The 19,748-nt window shown below is 44.0% G+C and overlaps 1 protein-coding gene across 1 annotated transcript in view; it reads left to right on the top strand.

Moving 5' to 3' along the window:
- Nucleotides 1-396: 396 nt before the first annotated feature.
- Nucleotides 397-19,748, top strand: part of WNK1 (WNK lysine deficient protein kinase 1) — a 78,186-nt gene continuing 58,834 nt past the window's right edge. The window contains 1 exon segment of the mRNA XM_066320113.1: nt 397-2,012. Coding sequence (XP_066176210.1) covers nt 1,239-2,012 — 774 coding nt within the window. The 5' untranslated portion in view covers nt 397-1,238.

The raw sequence follows: 19,748 nt of genomic DNA, 5'->3' as shown, positions 1-19,748 counted from the left end.
CCCTGGGGGGCCCTCCCAACTCGGGAGATTCTATGAAATATATTTATCTACTCGTAGATAGTACCTAAACAAATACATACATTCAAAGTCTTTAACGTGTGGCTTTAACACGGGGCTAGAAGAAACGAGAAGAGCCGGAGGAAGGGGCGGCCGCGCAGGACGAGCCCCCCGCAGCAGAGGGTTGCCGTGCCCCCGGGCTCAGGCCGCGGCCCTCCCTCGCCCCTCCTGTCCCTGCAGCCCCACGGGCGGCTCCCGGGGGCGGCTCGGCCGCTGGAAACTACCGCTCCCGTGGTGCTCCGCGCGCGGCGGGCGCGGCCACGTCCCCCGGGCGGCGTGGGGGGGGACGATGCGCGGCCCGGGCTCGGGCGGGGCGTGGCCGGCGGCGCGGCCCCTCCTCCCCCCCGGACCGTGTGTCGGTTCGGGCTCCCGCCGTCGCCATTTAGCGCCGAGGCGTCGCCGGGCGGCCGCGCTCTGTCCTGCCCGCCGGGTGCTACCCGGACTCGGCTCGGCGGCGGCCCCGGGCAGCGGCGGCCGCGGGCCGCGGGCAGCAGGAGCAGGAGAAGAAGAAGAAGAGGGAGGAGGAGGGTTTCCGGCTCCGCGCGAGGCGGCCGCGGCTGTTGGAGAGAGCGCGGCCCGGCCGCGCGGGCGGTGGCTGCGCCTGCCGGGCGGTGGAGAGGCCGCGGCCGCCATGGGCGCCCCGGTGAGGCGGGGCTGAGCCCCCGGGACCCCTTTCCCCGCCCTGGGCCTGCCCGGGCCTCTGCCGTTCGGAGAGAGTGACTGAGCGGGGCCGCTTTCCTGGCGTGCGGGCCTGCGCCCCGCTCCCTTCTCGCGTCCCGGCCCCTTTCCTTCCCCTTCCCGCGGCCGGCCCGGCTCGCTCTCCGTCGCCGGGACTAACTGCAGCCGGCGAGGCGCCGGCGTCTTCCCCGCTCGGAGCCCTCCCCGGAGCTCGGGCTTTCCCTTCCCTCGCGTCCCCTGCTCCAGCCCGGCGCCCCCGCGTCCGCTCCCGGTGCTCCATGTCGGCCCCGCTGCCCGGCTCCCCGCTGCAGGATGGATGCAGACGCTGACCGGGGACCCACCCCGCCGGCCCAGCCTCCCAGCTCCGCCGCGAGGAGCCCTCGGGACCCTCCTCTGTTGCAGCTGCAACGGCGGCCGCGGCCGGGCGCGCTCCCCGCTCAGTGACCGGCCCTTCCCTCGCCTCCCGCCGCCGCTTGGCCGCAGCCGCGCTCCCCCGGGGCACCATGTCGGGGGACGCCGCCGGCAGCGGCCCCCCGAGCCCGCGCTTCCTGGTGCCGCCGCCGCCGCCGCCCAAGAACGGTTCCAACTCGGACAGCTCCGTCGGAGACAAGCTGGGAGCCGCCGAACACGGAGCCTCCGGCGCCGGCGCGGCGGGCGGCGGACCGGGGAACGGAGGCCGCAGCGAGGAGTACCGGCGCCGCCGCCACACCATGGACAAGGACAGCCGAGGGGCGGCAGCCACCGAGCACCGCTTCTTCCGCCGGAGCGTGATCTGCGACTCCAACGCCACGGCCTTGGAGCTGCCCAGCTTGCAGCCCGCGGCGCCCTCGGCCCCCGTCTCGGGAGGCAGCGCGGCTCCCTCGGTGTTCCCTGCCGAGGCTGCCGGCCGGACCGCTTACGCCCCTGCCAGCGCCGCCGAGAGCGACTCGCGGCCGCCGCCGCCCGCCCCGCTGCCGCTGGAGGGACGGGCTGCGGGGGAGCCCCCGGCCGCCAAGGATGCCGCCCCGCTGCTGCCCAAGGAGGAGGAGGAGGGCGATGAGGGAGCTGCGCTTCCCCCTACCAGTGCCGCCGGCAGCCTGTCAGCTGCCAGCCGGGAATTCGAGGAGCGGAGAACGCAGCAGGAAGACATCGAGGAGCTGGAGACCAAGGCGGTGGGCATCTCTCCGGACGGCCGCTTCCTGAAGTTCGACATCGAGATTGGAAGAGGCTCTTTCAAAACTGTGTATAAAGGACTGGATACTGACACCACTGTGGAAGTTGCCTGGTGCGAGCTGCAGGTAAGATAAATAAATAAAAAAGGCGAATTAGCGCAGCGCAGTCACTCTCCCAGGTGCTAGTCATTGTGCTTCAAGGGGGTAAAACCCAATCGGCTCGAGGTCTGCTTAAATTCGGAAGGCACTGCAGACCTTACCTGAGGCAGTCCTTTTGAAGAAAGGTGCATCCTTTCCGTGGTGTTAGTTTGCCTTTTAATTATTTTAAATACTGTGCTCTCTGAAGAGTCATTTAGCTTTATCATCGCAAAACGTGCTGCAGTTCTGGTTTGTATACTGTCTTGCATTTTCTGCCTCCAAAAGCTTGGAGGATTGTAAAATCACTGGTGTGCAGCTTCAGGGAGGCTGAGGGGAGATGTGTAAGTAAATGTCGACTTGAGCTACCCTTAGTGTTTCTGTTATTTGTTTAGGTGTCTTAAGAAAAAATGCGAAAACATTAATTTCACAGATGTTTCATAGATGCTGGCAGTGGTTTCTTGTGGGATGGATAACTAGAATATAGACAAGTCATGTGTGCGGTGTATCCCACCGTTTGGTTTTGCAATGCTGTATTTTTCATTCCAACTTCCAGGGTTCATACTTGTTAACAGAGACAAGGAAGGAGAGAAATTATCTTCTCTCTGAAGCTTTAGAAAACGCCCTGAAGTTTAGCCTTTCTGGATGACTGGTGGATTAAACTGGACTAACATGCTGCTCTTCTATTAAGTTTCTGGGCTGAGTAGAGTCAGAGTTCTGTAGGAGCCCAGTCTAGGATGGCAAGAACACCCTCAGTCCCTGCGAGTCAGAGCTTGTGTAACAGACACAGGTTGCAGTGCAACAACCTGAAAAGAAGTGGGAAGAGCTTGGAGTACCAGGAACAAATACCTGGTGTGCTGGTTTGTTTTCAAGGCCTCGGAGTTAAGTTAAAAATTTAGTGTTGGTGTTTTATTGTTGAGTTTTAGTGCAGTTCATGGAAGAGCTCGTGTAGTACGTCTTTATTGTTGGTTGTGTTCCCATCCAATTTAGGGCAGACAAAAGAACACTGGGTGAAAATCCCAAAACTCTTTGTAGTGTTTTTAAGCTGTCCGTGGCTCACAAATGATTGATTGCAGTAACTGCACCAGAACTTTCTCAAAAGCACTTGTATATGTGTTCCAGTCAAGCTCAGGGAATTTATTAAAAGATTTCTTAATTTGTATTCATATTTGCTTTTGGATGGTTGCTAGAGCATTCTACCAGTATCTTGGTTCATTATGTTATTGCCATTAGCCTATATGCTTGTTAACTGTGGAAGAAAGCTTCCAGTTTTCTTTGTGACCCTTCATCATGCCCTGCTCCTCCAAGCTAGCCACATACTTGCTGTGCTGGTCCTGTTTCAGCACTGATTTTAAATTTAAAGTGAAATGGTCAAGTGTTGGGCTCTGCTGAAGCTTTACTTGTGCGATTTGAACTGTGAGGAGATTAATAACCCGTCAAAATTATATGACTTTTATTTGAAATTTTAATATTTTCAACTTTAGAGTTCTGTGACTTTACTCTCTGAGGACTGTTTTAATCTCCACGTTTACTGATCAGAAACTAACATCAGCTTGGCATCAGTTGCTTTTCACTGCTGATGCCTGTTGAAGCGTCTTCATCATCATCATCAGTGCCATGTGGACAAACTGCAGAAGCATCACCTTTGAAGGAATTTAATAGAGAAGCTCATTTTTGGAGGGCATGTTGCTGGGCTTTCAATTGACTGGTGGGTTTCATGAGTAGTATCAAAATGGACAAGTTGGAAAAAGCATGAATGGAAGCACTTTCAAGGGGGAAATACTTGATGTATTGCTCAGAGGGGAGCTGCATTGCAGGAGTGCTTTGTGGGTTAAGTTAAGCCTGATTCCAAGGGCTGTATTTTTCCTCTCAGGAGACAGTACAAAGTGACAAGCTTAAAATAGGAATGTACGTTTTATAGCTGTTAAAAGTATTTACTGAAAGAGCTGGACTCTACAGCTAGTAGAATATTTTAAGATTAAATCCTGTTTTATTGTTTGTGACTAGAAAGAAAAGGAGGAACTTGGTATTTATTGGGATGGCGGTTATATCCTCTTTTATAGGAAAATGTTAATTGTTGATGGGTTGATATTTGTTACGCATGATTTGTATCAAAATGGAACCTGCATTCACGAAGATGGCATCCTGGAAAACCAAAACCATCGAAGCTTCTGTCCGTGGTTTGAGGATTGGTGAACCTCCAAAGCATAATTATTTTATTAGGGAAATGTGAAAGATTTTTTTTCCCATGCTGTGTTACAGTAACCATAACTAACTGATGGTTACTTGAATTACCTTGAAATAATGTTCCTCAGCAATAATTGGTTTTCTCTATATTCCTGCTAGCAAGTGTAGGCATCTGAGGTGTCCCACCTCCCCAGAGTCTTCTAAACAGCGCTGCTGAAGATTTTGTGCTGCTGTGTGGCAGAATGGCTTTTTAATTCTGATTAATGCAACTATGTTTAATTTTTTTGCATGTGCTCTGTAGCTATGAAGATCAAAACCTGAGATTATGACTATGCTTCCTTTCAGAGGAAGTTTAGATGCTGTTTATGAAATGCAGCTTGTGTTCCCAAGTTAGTGAAACTGTGGAGGATATTGCTCGTGGCCTTAAGGCTCTTGAATTGCCTTGTAATTGAATTGCCCCTTCTGCTTGATAAATTCATCTGTGGAGGAAGTAGAAGGGGGAAGAGCTGAAATTCACTGAGTGACCTACTGGTGTTCTTGGTATCTCCAGCAAACCAAGGTCCTGGCCAACACTCTTTATTTTTTTATAGATCTGTGGAAGATGAGTTAATTTTGTTGAAAGTAACAAAACCCCAACACAGGTGTGACTGGTGGGCTGTCCCAGTTTACTTTGTGACCTGTCCGTATGAAGCAAGTTGTCAATGAACCTACTTCAAAATACAGCGTGCAGGTGTTTAAATGTGAAATAGCTGCCCTGCTGTGAATGTAGTGGAGCTGCGAAGAGCTCAGCAGCTACTGCTTCATGCCAGTGCTCAGCTTCAGCTGCTGCAAAGAGATTGTTAGTGTAGGGTTGGCCTTCAAATACTTTTATTCCCCTCGTGTGTATTCATCTCGGCTCTAGTTATTCTGAGTCAAGTGTGCCTCCTACTGTTGTCATTAGCGCATCTCATAAATTGACTAAAATAGTAGTTAGGGTTACTAATTAAAGGGTTTTTAAGTAGGTAGATGTTGACAAAAGTGTTCCTTGTAGATTATGTTTGAGTGGTGAGTTTGTCACCTCTGTACAGCTCAGGTCATGTTATGGCTAAAATGTGATGCCTTCCCTTGATGCTTTAAGTTTGCAGAGTAATGCCAGAAGTAGCAAGTCGTATGGTTGGCTGCAAAAGCCAAATCTTAGTGCTGTTGTGTCTTCCCTCTCTGTCCCTGTGTGAGTGGTTTGAAATCAAGATTGTAATTTCACTGCTGGTTTACAGAACTGTACAGATGGGTGCAGTCACTTGCTGGACTGCAAAATCTTCTATCTAGAATTATTGCTCTGGGTTATTCAAATTAGTAACTTTTCAAATAGGAATGCGCTTGCTGATGTGGAGGTCAATTGAACTATTTTTCAGGGACGTGAAGACTTAGCTCTCATTTGGGCAGTGTGGTCTGTTAAAGGCAGCAGGACTTATAAGGTGTTATCCTGAAGGGGTTTGCAGTGGCTGGAATGACATCCCTGGTGAGTGGTGTGCCCAGAGCAGCCCCGTGTGTCTGGGTGAGCTGTGTCCCTCCTGTCCCTGTGCTCTCTGACAGAAAGGCTGCCTGGGCACTCAGCACACAGCTCACAGTGCACCTTCTCACTGATCCATTGCTGTGCCTTTCTTACTCTGCCTTCAGCGTGGTGTCAGTTATTCTGCCCAACACGTGAGCTGCTGAAGGATTAAAAAGGAACTGGAAGGCTCTTCGTAAGCAGCACAGGGTCTCCGTGAGTTGGGCAGGTGAAAGTGGTGCACGAAATGTGTTGTAGTTGTTACTGTTCTGAGGGAAAGTTGACTGCAAATTTGGTTCCCTTCAGTTAGAAATCATCGGGGTAATAAATTGGTGTAGGTTACACGTGTGCAGTTCTCTAGCAGATGTCTAACTGCAAACCAAGTGTGGTGTACAAACTCTCCAGCTTACAAATGGATTTTTCTTACATAGGAAGTGGCAATGAAAAACCAGCTGGGAACAAGCGTAGTGCCAGAACTGGATGTGAACCATGAGATTCTGTAGTGCACTCTGGTAAAAATGATAATGCAGTTGACACTTTGTAGCAGGAAACAGCGAGGTACTAAATAATATGTCCATCTGTCAGAGTTTTTATGAGTCTAACAATGTTAACGTACAACTCAGAGTGCAGGAAGTAGCTTGGATGTGATGTATAGCTTCACTTTCAGTGACACTTCAGATTTAATGATGCCTATCTTTATCTTGTAGTCTTTAAGCTATATTAAATGGTGATTTTTAGGTCAGCAGACAACAGTGGAATGCAGTTCCTGTACTCTGGAGTATAGACTCCACTGCAGACTTACCATGATAAATATCAGCTTGCTGAAGTCAATGTATAATGCTTAAAATTCTCTATTCTTTCTGGACAGGCAGAGCTGAGAATGTTTCAGAAGTTGCACGACAACCAAAAAAGGTCCTTTATCACATAATTGTGGCATCCTGTAGTATTTTTTTTTCCTTTTTAAAAAGCTGTTTGCATATTGCTCACTAGGAGTCCTGACTGCAAAGATGCTGGCTATGATGCACAGTCATGTAGCTACCTTAAAGCAAAATGGAAAACCAGATCTAGACTTTTCTGCAATTGAGAGGAGGCTAAGGAGTGTGGACCTGGAATTCATCTGTCAAGCACTGCTGGAAAACTATTACATTCTGTTAGTTCTGGAGAAATAGTTAATGTCCTGAAACAAATATGCGTTCTTTGAAAGCTCTGACTGTGGTTTGATTCTGATTGTTTAAAAATACATTTTCTGAAGCTTTTACTGGAAGATCAAGTCCAATGCAGCGTGCTGGCTCCCATGCCTACCCTGTACCTCTCATCAGGCTTTATAATGCTTTACTAGTTTGTGAGCACAGTTCTGTGGCTGCAGCAGCAGTGTGCCTCCTGTTTGTGACTGCTTCTGGGCCAGCTGTGTCATTGTCACAAATGTAGATTAATCATGGTACGTGACAATCTGTCAACATCATGCTGTCCTTATTATCTCTTCTGTTTTCAGCTCTACAAATTGGAAAATACTGAAAGTAAAATCTGTAAAGCTGTAAGCGTACAGTGGGCTTATGGCACTTTCAGGATGCTGGACTTCCGAGTGTGCATAAGCAGGGAACTTGAAATTTTGTGCAGTAAAGTCTAAATTTTTGCTGGTTTTCTATGTCATAGAGCAGAACAAATTACTGGTACTTGCTGGCTTCAGATCTCTGATGTGAAAGCTGCTCCTTTTGCTAAAGATGAAAACCCAGCCATGTTCTTGAGCGTTTGTGCTGTAATTGATGCAATTGACAACTTGATAAATGACATGGGAAAGGAGCCAGACTAATTACCTGCAGAAGTATAAACAGTGGTCAGACTCCCTCAGACTTGACAAAGGTGACCCTGAAAGAGAGATGGGAGCTTTTGAAGTGCATTCTGGAGCTGCAGCTGTTAGGAGACCTCTCCTTAGGAAAATAATCTTACCTCAAAGGGATATCACTTTTGGAGATGGCTGTGGTTCAGTTTGTAACTGGCTGGTTGTGAGGCAATAAATATAATCAGATAAGTGCATTCTGAAAATGCAGCATTTCTTACGGAAATAAACAGGCTCTTATTTGTCAGTTCGTGTGGGTTTGAGAGGTGCAGAATTAAATCTCTTAAATGAGATTTGTTTGGGGCTGTTGTGGCTTAAAACACTTAGCTTCATAACAAAACTTCTGAGGGCTGAGGAAAAGTACCAGGTCTGTAATCTTTCTTTGTAAGGGGAAAAAACCCCACCTGATAAAAGCTCCCTGGAGACATCCTGTATAGAGTCCTTTGAGAGCTGTCAAGCAGAGTAATAAATAAAACAAGCAGTAATAGATCTGTGGTAGTCTCCATGGATGCAGTGCACGGTACAGTGCAGTTTTCAATCCCTTTTGGTAAGCACCATCCCTCTGGGCCACATATTCTTTTTCTTATTTTGTCTTTGTCGGTTTTGTTTCTTGCAGCAGCTTGTTAAACATCACAGCTCTGACTGACACCCAGCTTCTCCATGCTGCATGTGACAAAGCTGGTGCTAAGCAGTGGCAGTCTTGATGCTTCCTGTCATGCATTTCCTGTAAAGATTACCAACCTTTTTTTGAGATTACTAATTGGGTCTTGCAAATCATGGTTGAGTTGAAATAAATGTTGAGTGTTATTCTGTTTAGTTTGTCAGTCTACATAAGGGATGTAACTTTTGACTTACAAGAAAGATAATGAATGTCATGTAAATTTGCAGGGCTCCTGCAGCTGGGCATAGGACTTTCTCTTGACTTAGCATGTGTTTGGGGGTTGTGGTGGTGGTGGTGTTTATTTTTAATAGCAGATGGTAGGAAGTTACTGGTTTTGACTCTTAAATATTATATCTGAATATAAATTCAGATAATGATACTGTGGTTTTAACTAGATCATGATGTGTGTACACCACACTTGGAAAAATGCTCTTCCAGTACCCTTGGAACAGTTTGTATTCAAATAGCAGGATTTGTCGTGCTGAAAATCGATTTCTTGGAGTAGCTGAAGGCTTTTATCTAATGTGAACCATCTGCATATCTATTAAAATCTGTTGTTTAAATTCTTGTCCAAATGAACAAGACTCAGTTTTTATACAGGCTTCATAAGTGTTTTTGTGGAAGCTGCTTACGTTCCCGAGGACTGTATTATAGGTCAGTTTGAGAATCATTTAGGGTATGTATTGAACCTTGAACAGTATTAGGGTGTTTTTGGTCAAGATACTACAGATACCCTTTCTACTCTCTTTCCACTTTCCTCAGTATATTTACAGATTGTGATACCAGCACTTCTCATTGTGTGGTTTTGGTTGCCCTCATTCCCTGTGGGAGAGCTGGGGGAAGTGGAGAGGTGATGAGGGTTGAATCTGGGCCTCACTTGAGGTTGTGTTTGAGAGAAGGAACTTGCCTCCTGCCTTGTCTTGTGGGCACAGCCTGCAGGATACCCCGACTCCATGCTGCAGAGGATAAACCGTGTTTAAACCATGTTTTATCTCTTTCATGTTTTGTGCTGTGCTGGCCTCCTAACCCAAAAGGAGCAAGTTCACCACAAGTGTTGGTAAATATTTTTTTCTAAGAAGTCAGAATAAAGTAATGGGTGGAATGCAGTGACCAAAATTCAGAGTCAGTTCTTAGGCACAATTCTGAACTTCATCCCTCTTGTCATTTTCCCCTGGTGATGGAAGGTACATCGCACATGGCCAGATTATTCTGAAGTGCTTCAAGATTTGCTTGGGGAATTCCAAGCAGCACTGTGTGACTTTGCCTGGCTCACAAATAATTTGACATGCACTCAGGTGATGTTTTAGCAAAGGAAATGGCAGCCTGATAAAAATGGGACTGGTAGTGTTATGTTGTTATATCACAGCCTTCCAGAAGCTATCTATTAATATGTATCTAAAGCAGTAAGCAGTTTGTACAAGGCTAGCTCATTCTAAATCACACAGAGACAGACTGCTATGTTTGAATTTGTCATTTTAGGTCTAATAATCTTTGGGAATGCTGCCTATATACTTAGACTCTAGAAATCCTTTAGAAATGATGTTGTATACTTGATGGCCTTGTAGCTAAAACATCTACGAGCTTTCAAAGTGATGTGTCAGTGACACCAGAATAAATTACTTTAAATGTAGGTGGTGCCATTTTTTTTTTCATTATCTGTGTGCCCCAGAACGTGGTTCTGAATTCACCTGGTTCATCTGCTGGGAATCTACGGGCGGCAGTTCTCTGAAGTCTCTGTTCTCAGGACAGGATCACTGATGGTGCATATCAAGTCTTCTAATTTTGCAAGTGGTTGGCAGGACTCCTCAGATGTTAGCAGTAAGATTAAAATAAAGAGGAAGTTTTGGAGACTCCCAGAGCATCCACGTCACGGGTTGTGCTTGGAGCCCTCGCCCAGGGTGGTTCTGATCCTGCTGCCTTTGTTGGACAACTCCCTGACAGAACCTTTCAGTCGGTCCTGTTGAGCTGCTCTGGTCCTGCTGTAGGAAGATAGCAGGCAGTGTGGGAAATAAGCTTTGTTAGACCTCTCAGATGAGGTAGCAACTGATATTGTTTCCATTTAGCTGTTCTGGGTCATCCCTTTCATCTGCATGTTTCAGCCATTTCTAGTTTCATTGCATCAGCAGTTGAAGATTGTGTGTTCTGATAGCAGTTTGGGGCTGGTGGCAGAAAGGTCAAGATGGAAAAACCCAATTATGCAATTGTGAGTTCAATGCCAGTGTTTAGGAGAATTTGAAAAGACTAGGGATACCAATCTCTTTGTATGGAACTGGGGCAAATCTGAAACAGCTTTGCTGAGCTAAGTGGAAGATAGTACAAAGCTGATACCACCAGCCATGTGCATTTTGTCTGGTTTTGGCCAGTTAATGGAGTCTTGTGGTAGTTTAAACTACCCAGCTGATGGGGTCACCCGGCTTTCCTTGGCCATTTTCTTCTCAGGCTAACCTGTGACTTGCTTGTCCTCTGCTGATTGTTGGTGGCGAGTTGGTGACCCCAGGCTGAATGTATTTTGACTGCTTCTATCCTGGGGTAGGCTAATGACATGGAAACAATAACCTCCAAATATTGCTATTAAAAGCTTCAGCAATCCAGGCTGATTATCTTAAGGATCTGCAAATCTATGTGAGCTTATGTAATATGCATCTGTTAATGGCAATTTCTGAACCGTTGGCAGGTTTTGCTTAAATGTTGCAAAATGCTACCATGTCTGTTTTCAAATCTGCCTCTTTCAAATGAGACTTCTAACAAATATTTTCCAACATAAGACTATTTTTGGTTTGTCTTGGATCTTTATTCAGCTGCTTATGATACACTTCATTTGGGAAATGTAGGTTATCTCTCCATGTAAAAATGCAAGATGCTGACTTAATGTGCTTTGTTATAGCTAATTTGAACTCAGTCTATGAGTCCTCCTTAAATTACAAATGTCATTATGAGGCTAAACTTGAGTTAGAGAGTTCTTGAAGCAGTCCATTCTGATAAATATCCAACTGTGAGAAATACCACAGTATTCTCAGTATTTCACTGGGAAGTGATTATTTTTTTTTTTTAATATTGCCCCCTCTGGATGTAGTCCAGTAGAGATTGACAGTATGTAGAATGGCTTTTGAGGGCAGGCTTTTTAGTTGCATTTATCATGATTTGGGGCTTAGTCAGTTGTTTGGTTTGCCAGGAAGAATATGCTGAAAAGGGAGAAACGACAGAAGTGTCTGATACAAAAATAAGACTTGAAGTTTAGTTTTAGAATTTTTTTTTTCTTCCTGTGGCTTTCTCTATTTCCTTTATGCGCAGCTTGAGCTTCTTTCTGCAAACTCAAAAGCAGAAATGTATTTTAGGCTATTTGTGCCAGGAGGAGTGGTGGTGAGTTACACAGGACGCTTGAATTTGAAATGTTTTGCCTCTTGATGGCAACTGTGAGCCAGTTGAGGTGCTGGGATGATTTCTTTTGCTGATCTCTTTATACAAGCCTGAACATATCTGAGAGGTTCAGTATTTATCCTCGGGGAAGAAAAAAGAGTGAAGACCCTCAAGGTTGCTGAAGACTTAAATGCTGTAGCACCCCAGTGCCTTGTGTGTGTTCCATACCTGAAGGTCTGTCACAAATTCTTAAATACCCAGTTTCCTTCCAGCATTTCAGTGCAACTGAATGTGACTAACTGGGTATGAGAACACTTCAGATAGGAAAACTAGCCAGGTGCCTTGACTTTTGACTTGGGACTGTGGTTCAAAATAAGTGATATTCTTCCTCCCATCCAGTCTGGAGTCTTATTTCTGAAAGTAGGGCGAATCACAGAAAACCTAGCAGAACTGAAGTTTGATTTATTGCTGTTGGAGAGTCTGAAATCTGTTCTTATTGTTGACTTAAGTGGGTTTTTTTCCAACAAACTTTGAGAGTTAAAAAGCATTTATATGACAAAGGTGAGGAACAGCAAAACCCTTGTTTCTTAGGATACGCATGACATTTCAAAGTTTTAGGACCAGGCAAGTTTAAAACTCAGAACTGATTCTGAGAGTTCCTGTTGCCATGAATGGCTAGTTCATGACAGTATCATTTTAATACTTGTTCTGAAGTTGGTGGATTTCCTGCTTGTTTTTTGCCAAAATGCTTCCCTTTATAGTCTTAGATTAGTAACTTCTTACTGAGTAAGCTACCTACTGTGGATATGCATCAGTTTGTGTTTTCTTTACAGATGAAATATTTGTGTAACTTTCATGAACGGATAAAATTGTTTTCTGGATGCATTCAGGCTTTCAGCTGCATAAGCCCAGCAGCCTCTAAGGTTGAGCATTTTGTTGCTATTTGTTGTGGGTTTTTTAGTATTTTGTAATAGATTGTGAATGTGCGCGTTTCGTCTTTGAATAACTTCATGACCATAATTTAAGTGTTTGAAAGAATGTTTATGGAACTGGAGAAACATCTATCCCACCCCAGCATCTGTGGCCTAGTTAGTGGGTAGATGACTAAGTGCTCCAGAAGGTTTTCTGGGTCACTTTTCTAAGATCTGTAGTTGAGTTGGTCTGAAGTGTGGAGTTGAACAAGAGTGAGAAAAACTTGCTGCTCCAAATGTAGAGATTTTGTGAAAATTCCCAGTGTACCAAAGCTATAAATGGTTTCTCTTTGATAAACCTGTGCTGTAAAATTCCATTATTTGTTAGTCTCTGGGAGAAGGCATCCTTAGATTCTAAACCATATGAAGGGATAGGGTTATGGATTGGAAATAGGTGATAAACTGATTTGGAATACAGGAAAACTATCACTAGTGCAAACAGTGATGATGTCAAATGGTGAAGCAAAGGAATGGTTCAGTTTTGTGAAAAAAGCTTAAGTAACTTTACATTAGGTTGGGCTAACCAAAGCAAGTAAGCCAGGATCACCTGTGCTCAAGCAACTTGGCTGTACTTTCAGCATCAGCAAAATATTTCCCCAAATTGTTTTGTAGAAGGCTCTGTTATTTACTGTTACTTCAGATTGCTGGTTTGTGTTCTGAATTGTCCAGCTGAAGGTTTGCTTTGCTGCGGTTCTGCAGTGGTTTGACCTCTGCCAGAAAACAGTTGTGACTTCTAATGTGGCAGCTTATAAGATAATACCAAATTTCTGAAGTATGCTTGTGATGTGTGATTGTGCTGTTGTAGCATGTCCAAAACTCTGTATTGCTCAACTTCTGGTCTTGATAACTTTTTGCAACAAGCCACGTGGTTTGGGTAACTGTAAAATTTGAAGGAGTGCTGCTACGTCAAATAAAGAGCTGATAAACTAGCAGGTAATGACGCAACTGATAAGCGTTAACTAAGGCAGTGTGGATGACTGCAGTTAAAAAGCAGCAGGCTGTGAATGTGGCCATGTTTTGAGTCTAATTTGTCGCTTAACAGGGGTATGAAATCTGAGGAAGTTGGCATTGGAATTTAGAATGGAAAGAATGAGTTGGTTGACGATGTAGAGAACTATTTTCCACTTTCCCTTTGACTTCTGTCCTTATCTTCTCTGGCAGTAATATTCAGGGAAATGGTATCTTTTGTTTCTCTTGTTCCTGTGTGGGAATGGTAATTGTTCTTGCTTCTTACCTGTTCAGGAAATATCCTCATTCTTCCCCCTCCAACAAAACAGTGTATCAGTCATGGCCAGTGTAATTTTTTGCTTTATTTTCTAACCTTGGCCTTCCTGAATACTCCTGTGGTCCCAGTATAAGCCATCTGGCAAAGCAAGGATTTTATTTTCCCCCCTGCCCCCTCTTGCACTCTGGAATGAAGCAGATTTTGTTATCTGTATTCAGCTACCCTATGTAAAAGAAGAATGAGCATGTTTAAAACCTGCATCTAAGCTTTGACTCCTGGAACTGCCTCATCCAAACTTAGATTTTCCAGCTGGTAAGTCAATCTTGTCCATGGAAATGTGCTTACTGTTCTCTTGGGAATTTGCTTTATATTCTTGCCTTCTCCCTTCCCCCTTCTCAAGCCAAATTTCTTTCCAGGAAGGGGAAAAAAAAATCCATGGACTAGATTGAGCTTCAGCTGAGTAGGGTGTCTCATTTCACATATACTTTCTGCAGCTACTCAAATGGCCAAAACGTAAGTGACAGCTGAGTTGTCTGTTTGTCATGGGTCAAGGGCAGTCCAGCTCAGCAGTTTCCCTTTCCTCTTCCCTGAGTTTTGTTTGGAAGCAGTAGTGATTTGCCATTTTATATAGTCATCCTCTTGTCATAAAGACCAGATGGAAATACATCAGTTGTTTCGTGTATAAATATTCAGTCCAACAGCTGTGAGATTATCAGGAGTCACTGGGATCACAAATTGGTGACCAAATAGTTTGTTTAGAGGGCCATGAGTATTGCTCTGACTTGAAATAAAGCTGTCCCATGAAAATGTTAGAAATAGTCCAAGAACCAATTAAAGAAGAAAGAATGAAGGTGAACCATTTAAATGCAAAATCCATTTTTTTTCAGACGAAGTTACAATTTTTTTCTAGATACTACAGAAGTCTTCCTAGGCTGATGAAAATGTTTCATCCACTAATCCTGCATTCTACTGACACTGTCTCTAAGGTAGCTAAAGAATTGCTCTGAATTCTAAGCCTCCTTTCCTTTTGTAGTTTTACTAGGTAAGAACATTTAGCCAGAGTATTACCCCCCGTCTTTTGGCCAGTTGATAATCCTCAATCTGTTTCAATGCGTATTTCTGGCAAAAAAGCTGAAGTACTTGGGTGATTCTGGCTAGCAATGAATTGAGTGCAATGAGAGTTGTAATAAATCTGCTCGGTACAGATTATTAAGGGGGTTAACCTGATTTTGCGGGTTGCAGAGAGTTTTTTGTGCAAATAAGGCTATTTGTTCCCATAATATTGAGAAAGGGAGGGATGGAGAAGTCTGCCAATGGCCATTGGCTGTTTGGTTACAAAATGTCATGTGCTGCATGGGCTGCTGAGCATAATGTGAAACAAAGTGCCATAAAAAAAATGTTGAGTGCTAAGTCCATGGCTGAAAAAAACCACTTTAATGGGAGAATGGGCATGGTCATTAATTTAAAATAGCTTCTCTGCAGAAAACTATTGTAAAGCAAGATTGTAGTTCTTGACTAATGAAGACTACAGTGCATAGGACTGAAACGGAATTAGAACGAAAACAAAAATTTACAGTAACTACAGACTGATAGAAACCATAACCAAATGGAGAAATTGACCATGATTTAGTGAAACCACCGGTTTCTCAGACCTTGAGAGGAATTGTGCCTGTTGCTCTGGACAGCCTTCTTGTTCAAAGGAATAGCTCAGATTTCCTGTCTGTGCTTTTAGACAACAGAACAATAAATGCTATTGGCCACACTGCTAGCTCCTAGTCTCTGCAGGCCTTCAAGAAATAACTCCTTGAAGCACCCCCCCAAAGAAAATGAAAACCCCAAAACGTTGCCTGATTGAGTTGCTGCACAGATCTCACTTTTGCTTCCCAGTTCTTTGTGTTTCAGCAATGGTTTCCAGCTTGAATTCACTGATGCAGTGCCTCTGCAATAGAAGCCCATGCAGTCATTCTGGAGCAAGTGATTGCAGCTCTACAGGTTTGGGGAACCCAGTGGGAGTTAGGGAGGCTGAAGCTGTGCTGGAGTCTTTTAATGAGATTTTGTTGCCTTTGGAGTGCACGCCTTCTTCAGCGGAAAACTCCTCCCGTGTTTGAATCCATGCAGTTGGCCTAGCTGGATTGCAGCGCATGCTTTCCTTTGACATATTGGTGGTGTTTGTGGAGAGACGCTTCTTAAAAAGTGTGGACGTTTCCTTCAAGACCATGAGGGACTTCAGTTTTCTCTGTTCTCTGACTTTCTGATAAATAACTTGTCTGGAATAGTTCGTATTCCGATAAATGGTGGTGTTTTTTCAGCTGTGTATTGGCATGTGATCTCTTGCTTTGGTGACAGCAAGCTAGGAAGTCTTTCATCTGGACCCACATGTGAGCGGTCATTTTGTAGTTCTGCGTCAGGTGGACAGTTTGAGAACCTGGGAGTCATCAGTGTGTGCTCGAAGGCAGCAAGTACAGCAGCTGGCCTGGCTGTGTTTTGTGGGGTTTGAACAGTGCTGCACATACTGGAATAGCAAAATATCTTGAGCCTTGAATGTGTCAAGCAGCGATCAAGGGTCATGGTGCTGTGCACTTTGGTACATCCTGGGACACATTCATCAAAGATAAGAGGGCTTGGCTGTCTTATTGGGGAAACAGAGCTGAATTAATTTCCCTTTTTATCAGTTTGGTTTCACTTTATTGTAGGCATCTGTGGCTGTTGCATTTAGATTTTTAATTCTTCCTGAATGGTGGTAGTACAGAGGTTGTTTGTGTCCAGCCACGTGGCCCACATTAGCCCAGAGTATCCAATAGAACTGTGACTGATGGTGGTGTAACTTGGGGACTCCAAATAGTCACACTTTGGTCTTGGTGGGTTTATGGTGGTTGGGTTGGTTGGATTGGTTGGGTTTTTTAATCCTTTCCATTTGAAATCCTTGTCATGATTTTTGTTTTCTATGTTCCTAGCAATTCCTCTTGTAGCATCTAGGGGAAAAAAAAAGTTTGATTAGATGAGGAGTCTTGGTTTTTATCTGCTTTGTAGCTCCCTTTCTAATTCAGTGTCTAAGACTAATGATATTGTGTAAGTTAACTATAGGGAACCAGCTGATTATTCCATGACAAGTATGTGAGTTTCCCTGAAAAAAGGGCTGCAGAATAAACTTCAGAACAGAAGAAGGCTTCCCAGTAGACTTGAGAGGCACTGCAGCCACTTTCCTTAGTTAATAGTGATTTGGGACAACATTGGGCTGTTATGCCTTGTAAGTTGTGTGCATGAAGTGTGGTTTTCGTTGATTCTGAGGGTGAGGAGATTTTGTGTGTTGTCAAGTCTCCTGCCTTGCAGTTTCCTCTCGTCTTCTAAGCAGTGAATTTATCCCTCTGGATCACATGTGGATCCAGTTTGGATGTTGCAGCTGTGGAGCTTTGGCTGGAAAACACCTTTTGGAGTTTCTAAAGGGAAGTTGAAAGCACAGAGCTTGACATGCTGTGCTTGGAGTGTTGGGCTTTAGAAAAGGCAAACTGAGTGCATCAGTAGTTTTCTGTTTTCACTCAGAAAAGGATCTGCAAGTGAAGCAATAGTTGCTGTTAGGTCTTTTCAGTAACTTGATTCTAAAAGCGTTAGAGGGGTGTGCTCTCATGCTGAGTAACTGGAAATCCAGGCATTGGATGCAGTGGGATGAAGCTGCCTAAGGCAGATTTTTCTGGGGACTTCCTTGGGTGAAGTGATGTGAGGAGACACCTTGGTTACTTTTGCAGCCCCTCTGTGTGTTGCTGTCAGAAATCCTGGTACAGCATTTTAATGTTTGAATACTCAGTCTGAGACTTGGTGAAGATGTTGGTTAAAATGTTGGTTAAAATCATTGATAAGCTCCATATGACTGAATTTCTTTGCATTACCACCGATCAGTTGGCATAAAGTTGATACTTTACTTCTGAAAGTATGAAAATGAGCATATTTGTCTATCATATTCATTGTGCAGTTTAGCTCTGTAATGGGCTGTGATTTTACAAGCTGTCTTTGGAGGAATTGTGTTGGTAATGCTCTATATTTACATAGTGGTCATCTGCTTTTAAATTCTTTATTACCACACGTGGGACTAATGCATTAGGCAGCAGCACTTCAGACTGAGTCCTGTCACAAGAGCCTGTTTTCAGTTGCCCAGCTGGTGTGTACCTTAACTATCTGGGCTGCAAGTTTTCAAGCCAAGTGTCTGTCTTGAGCTTAATTGTTTAAGAAGCTTCAGCCAAGCTGTTACAGGTCCTTTAGAGAAAAGTGCTTGTTTTATTGCATCCACTGGCGCCTTGACCTTTTATACTTGAGAGCTGTGAAGCAGGGACCTAAAAGCAATATTGAGACAGGTGTGTTGTCTCTATGCTGAGGAAGTATTTCCAAGCAGAGTTTTCAGATCAAAAAACTTTACAAGAAGTGACATTTTCTAGATAAGACTTACTTGGAAACCACATTTTTTTAAAACTCTGGAGACTTGATCCGTATTTCAGCCTGTGAATAATCTGTGTCAGCATCTCTATGATGCCATATGAAGCAGTTTGTTGAACATACTCAATGTGTGTTTGCTTTGTTTGACAAATAAATAATTACCTTTTGTACAGTATGTGCCAGTCAAGCCCTCAGGATGGGAAATGCAGAGTACAAAGCTGTACAATGTAATTCAGTTCACTTGTTTGTGTTGCAACTGTTTAAGCCAGGAAATTTTAATATCCTCAGAAACGGCTTGCTTCATCATGTTGTAAGTTTCTCTGGAGAAATAGGAATTGAATTTTCAGGGAGAAAGTCTTTTGTGGAGCAGCAGCTTTTTATTTGTACAGGCAGCAGCCCTTGCAGCTGTTAATCTCAGTAGTCAGATACGGAGAAGCAGCTTTGCTACCAATATGTTGTAAGTTGTCTGAAGGAGGCATGTGTGGAAAAGCACTGCTCAAATCACTTCAGCTGTAGTAAATTCAGATCTTGAAAGGTGAATTCTGCATTATTTTTAAAGCAAATGCCCTAGTCAAAATGTTTGCTTTCCAATGAGCTTTGAGGGAAAAATGGCGTAGAAAGAATGGAATATATAACTTTGATTTTTACCAGATTTGTTAAAAGTCCTTTGTTTAAATCCTTTTTTTATCCTTTTTTTGTCTAATATATTCTAAAATGGAGAAGTTTGTATATTTATAGTTTGTTCTTTTAAAATACATTTTGGTTTTTTCACGTCAAACCGGACTCTTGATGTTCAGTGTTTAAGTAAAACGGCTTCCAGCAAACAGTGTTGTTACACAGATGGCTGAGTTAGAGAAACGTTTGTGGTGTGTTATTTTTTCCTTTTTTTTTTTTTTTGTGATAGAAATCTTGATTGTACAGAAGGAGGGGAAGATACAAGTCCGAAGAAATGTTTATATATACATTAAACAACTGCAAAAAATCTGTTAACAATCTGAACATAGCTATAATCAAAAGCATAGCTATAATAAAAAGAGTATTACTTGACTGCTTTTAGTTTTGTCTTAGTGTTTAGTGTTTAAAACATTGGATGGGAATTCTTTTTTAATTAGCTCAGAGCCTGGTCTGTGCTGTGTCTAATGTTGTTTGCCTTTCCTGGGAAGTGAAAACTTGGCGTCGTATTCTGGAAGAAAGGAGTGGTAGGAGCTCATAATAGGAAAAGGCAGTTACCCCCTGGATTGCTTGAATATTGTTATCTTCATTTTTAAAAATTAAATTCTGGGTATAACTCTGATAATTCTTGTATGAAGCTACAATCTCTTCTATGGGCTTAAGATTTCGCTGTATTCTTTCAATACCATCCAATTCCACTGCCTGTCTTGGAAAAGCATCCTGTTTCCACAGGGCTGATCACTGCCAGTAGATCTCTTGTGAAATCCTTATTTAGGCACAAGCAGGCTGAAGTCGTTGAGATAAGAAGAGTTCATAGTGGCATGAATTTCAGTTTCCACCTCACATGCTCACATATGTGGCTAA

The sequence above is a fragment of the Sylvia atricapilla genome, chromosome 5 (assembly GCF_009819655.1).
Source record: "Sylvia atricapilla isolate bSylAtr1 chromosome 5, bSylAtr1.pri, whole genome shotgun sequence".
NCBI lineage: Eukaryota > Metazoa > Chordata > Aves > Passeriformes > Sylviidae > Sylvia > Sylvia atricapilla.
Note: the sequence above shows the minus strand (reverse complement) of the source record. Positions and strands in the feature narration are given on the sequence as shown.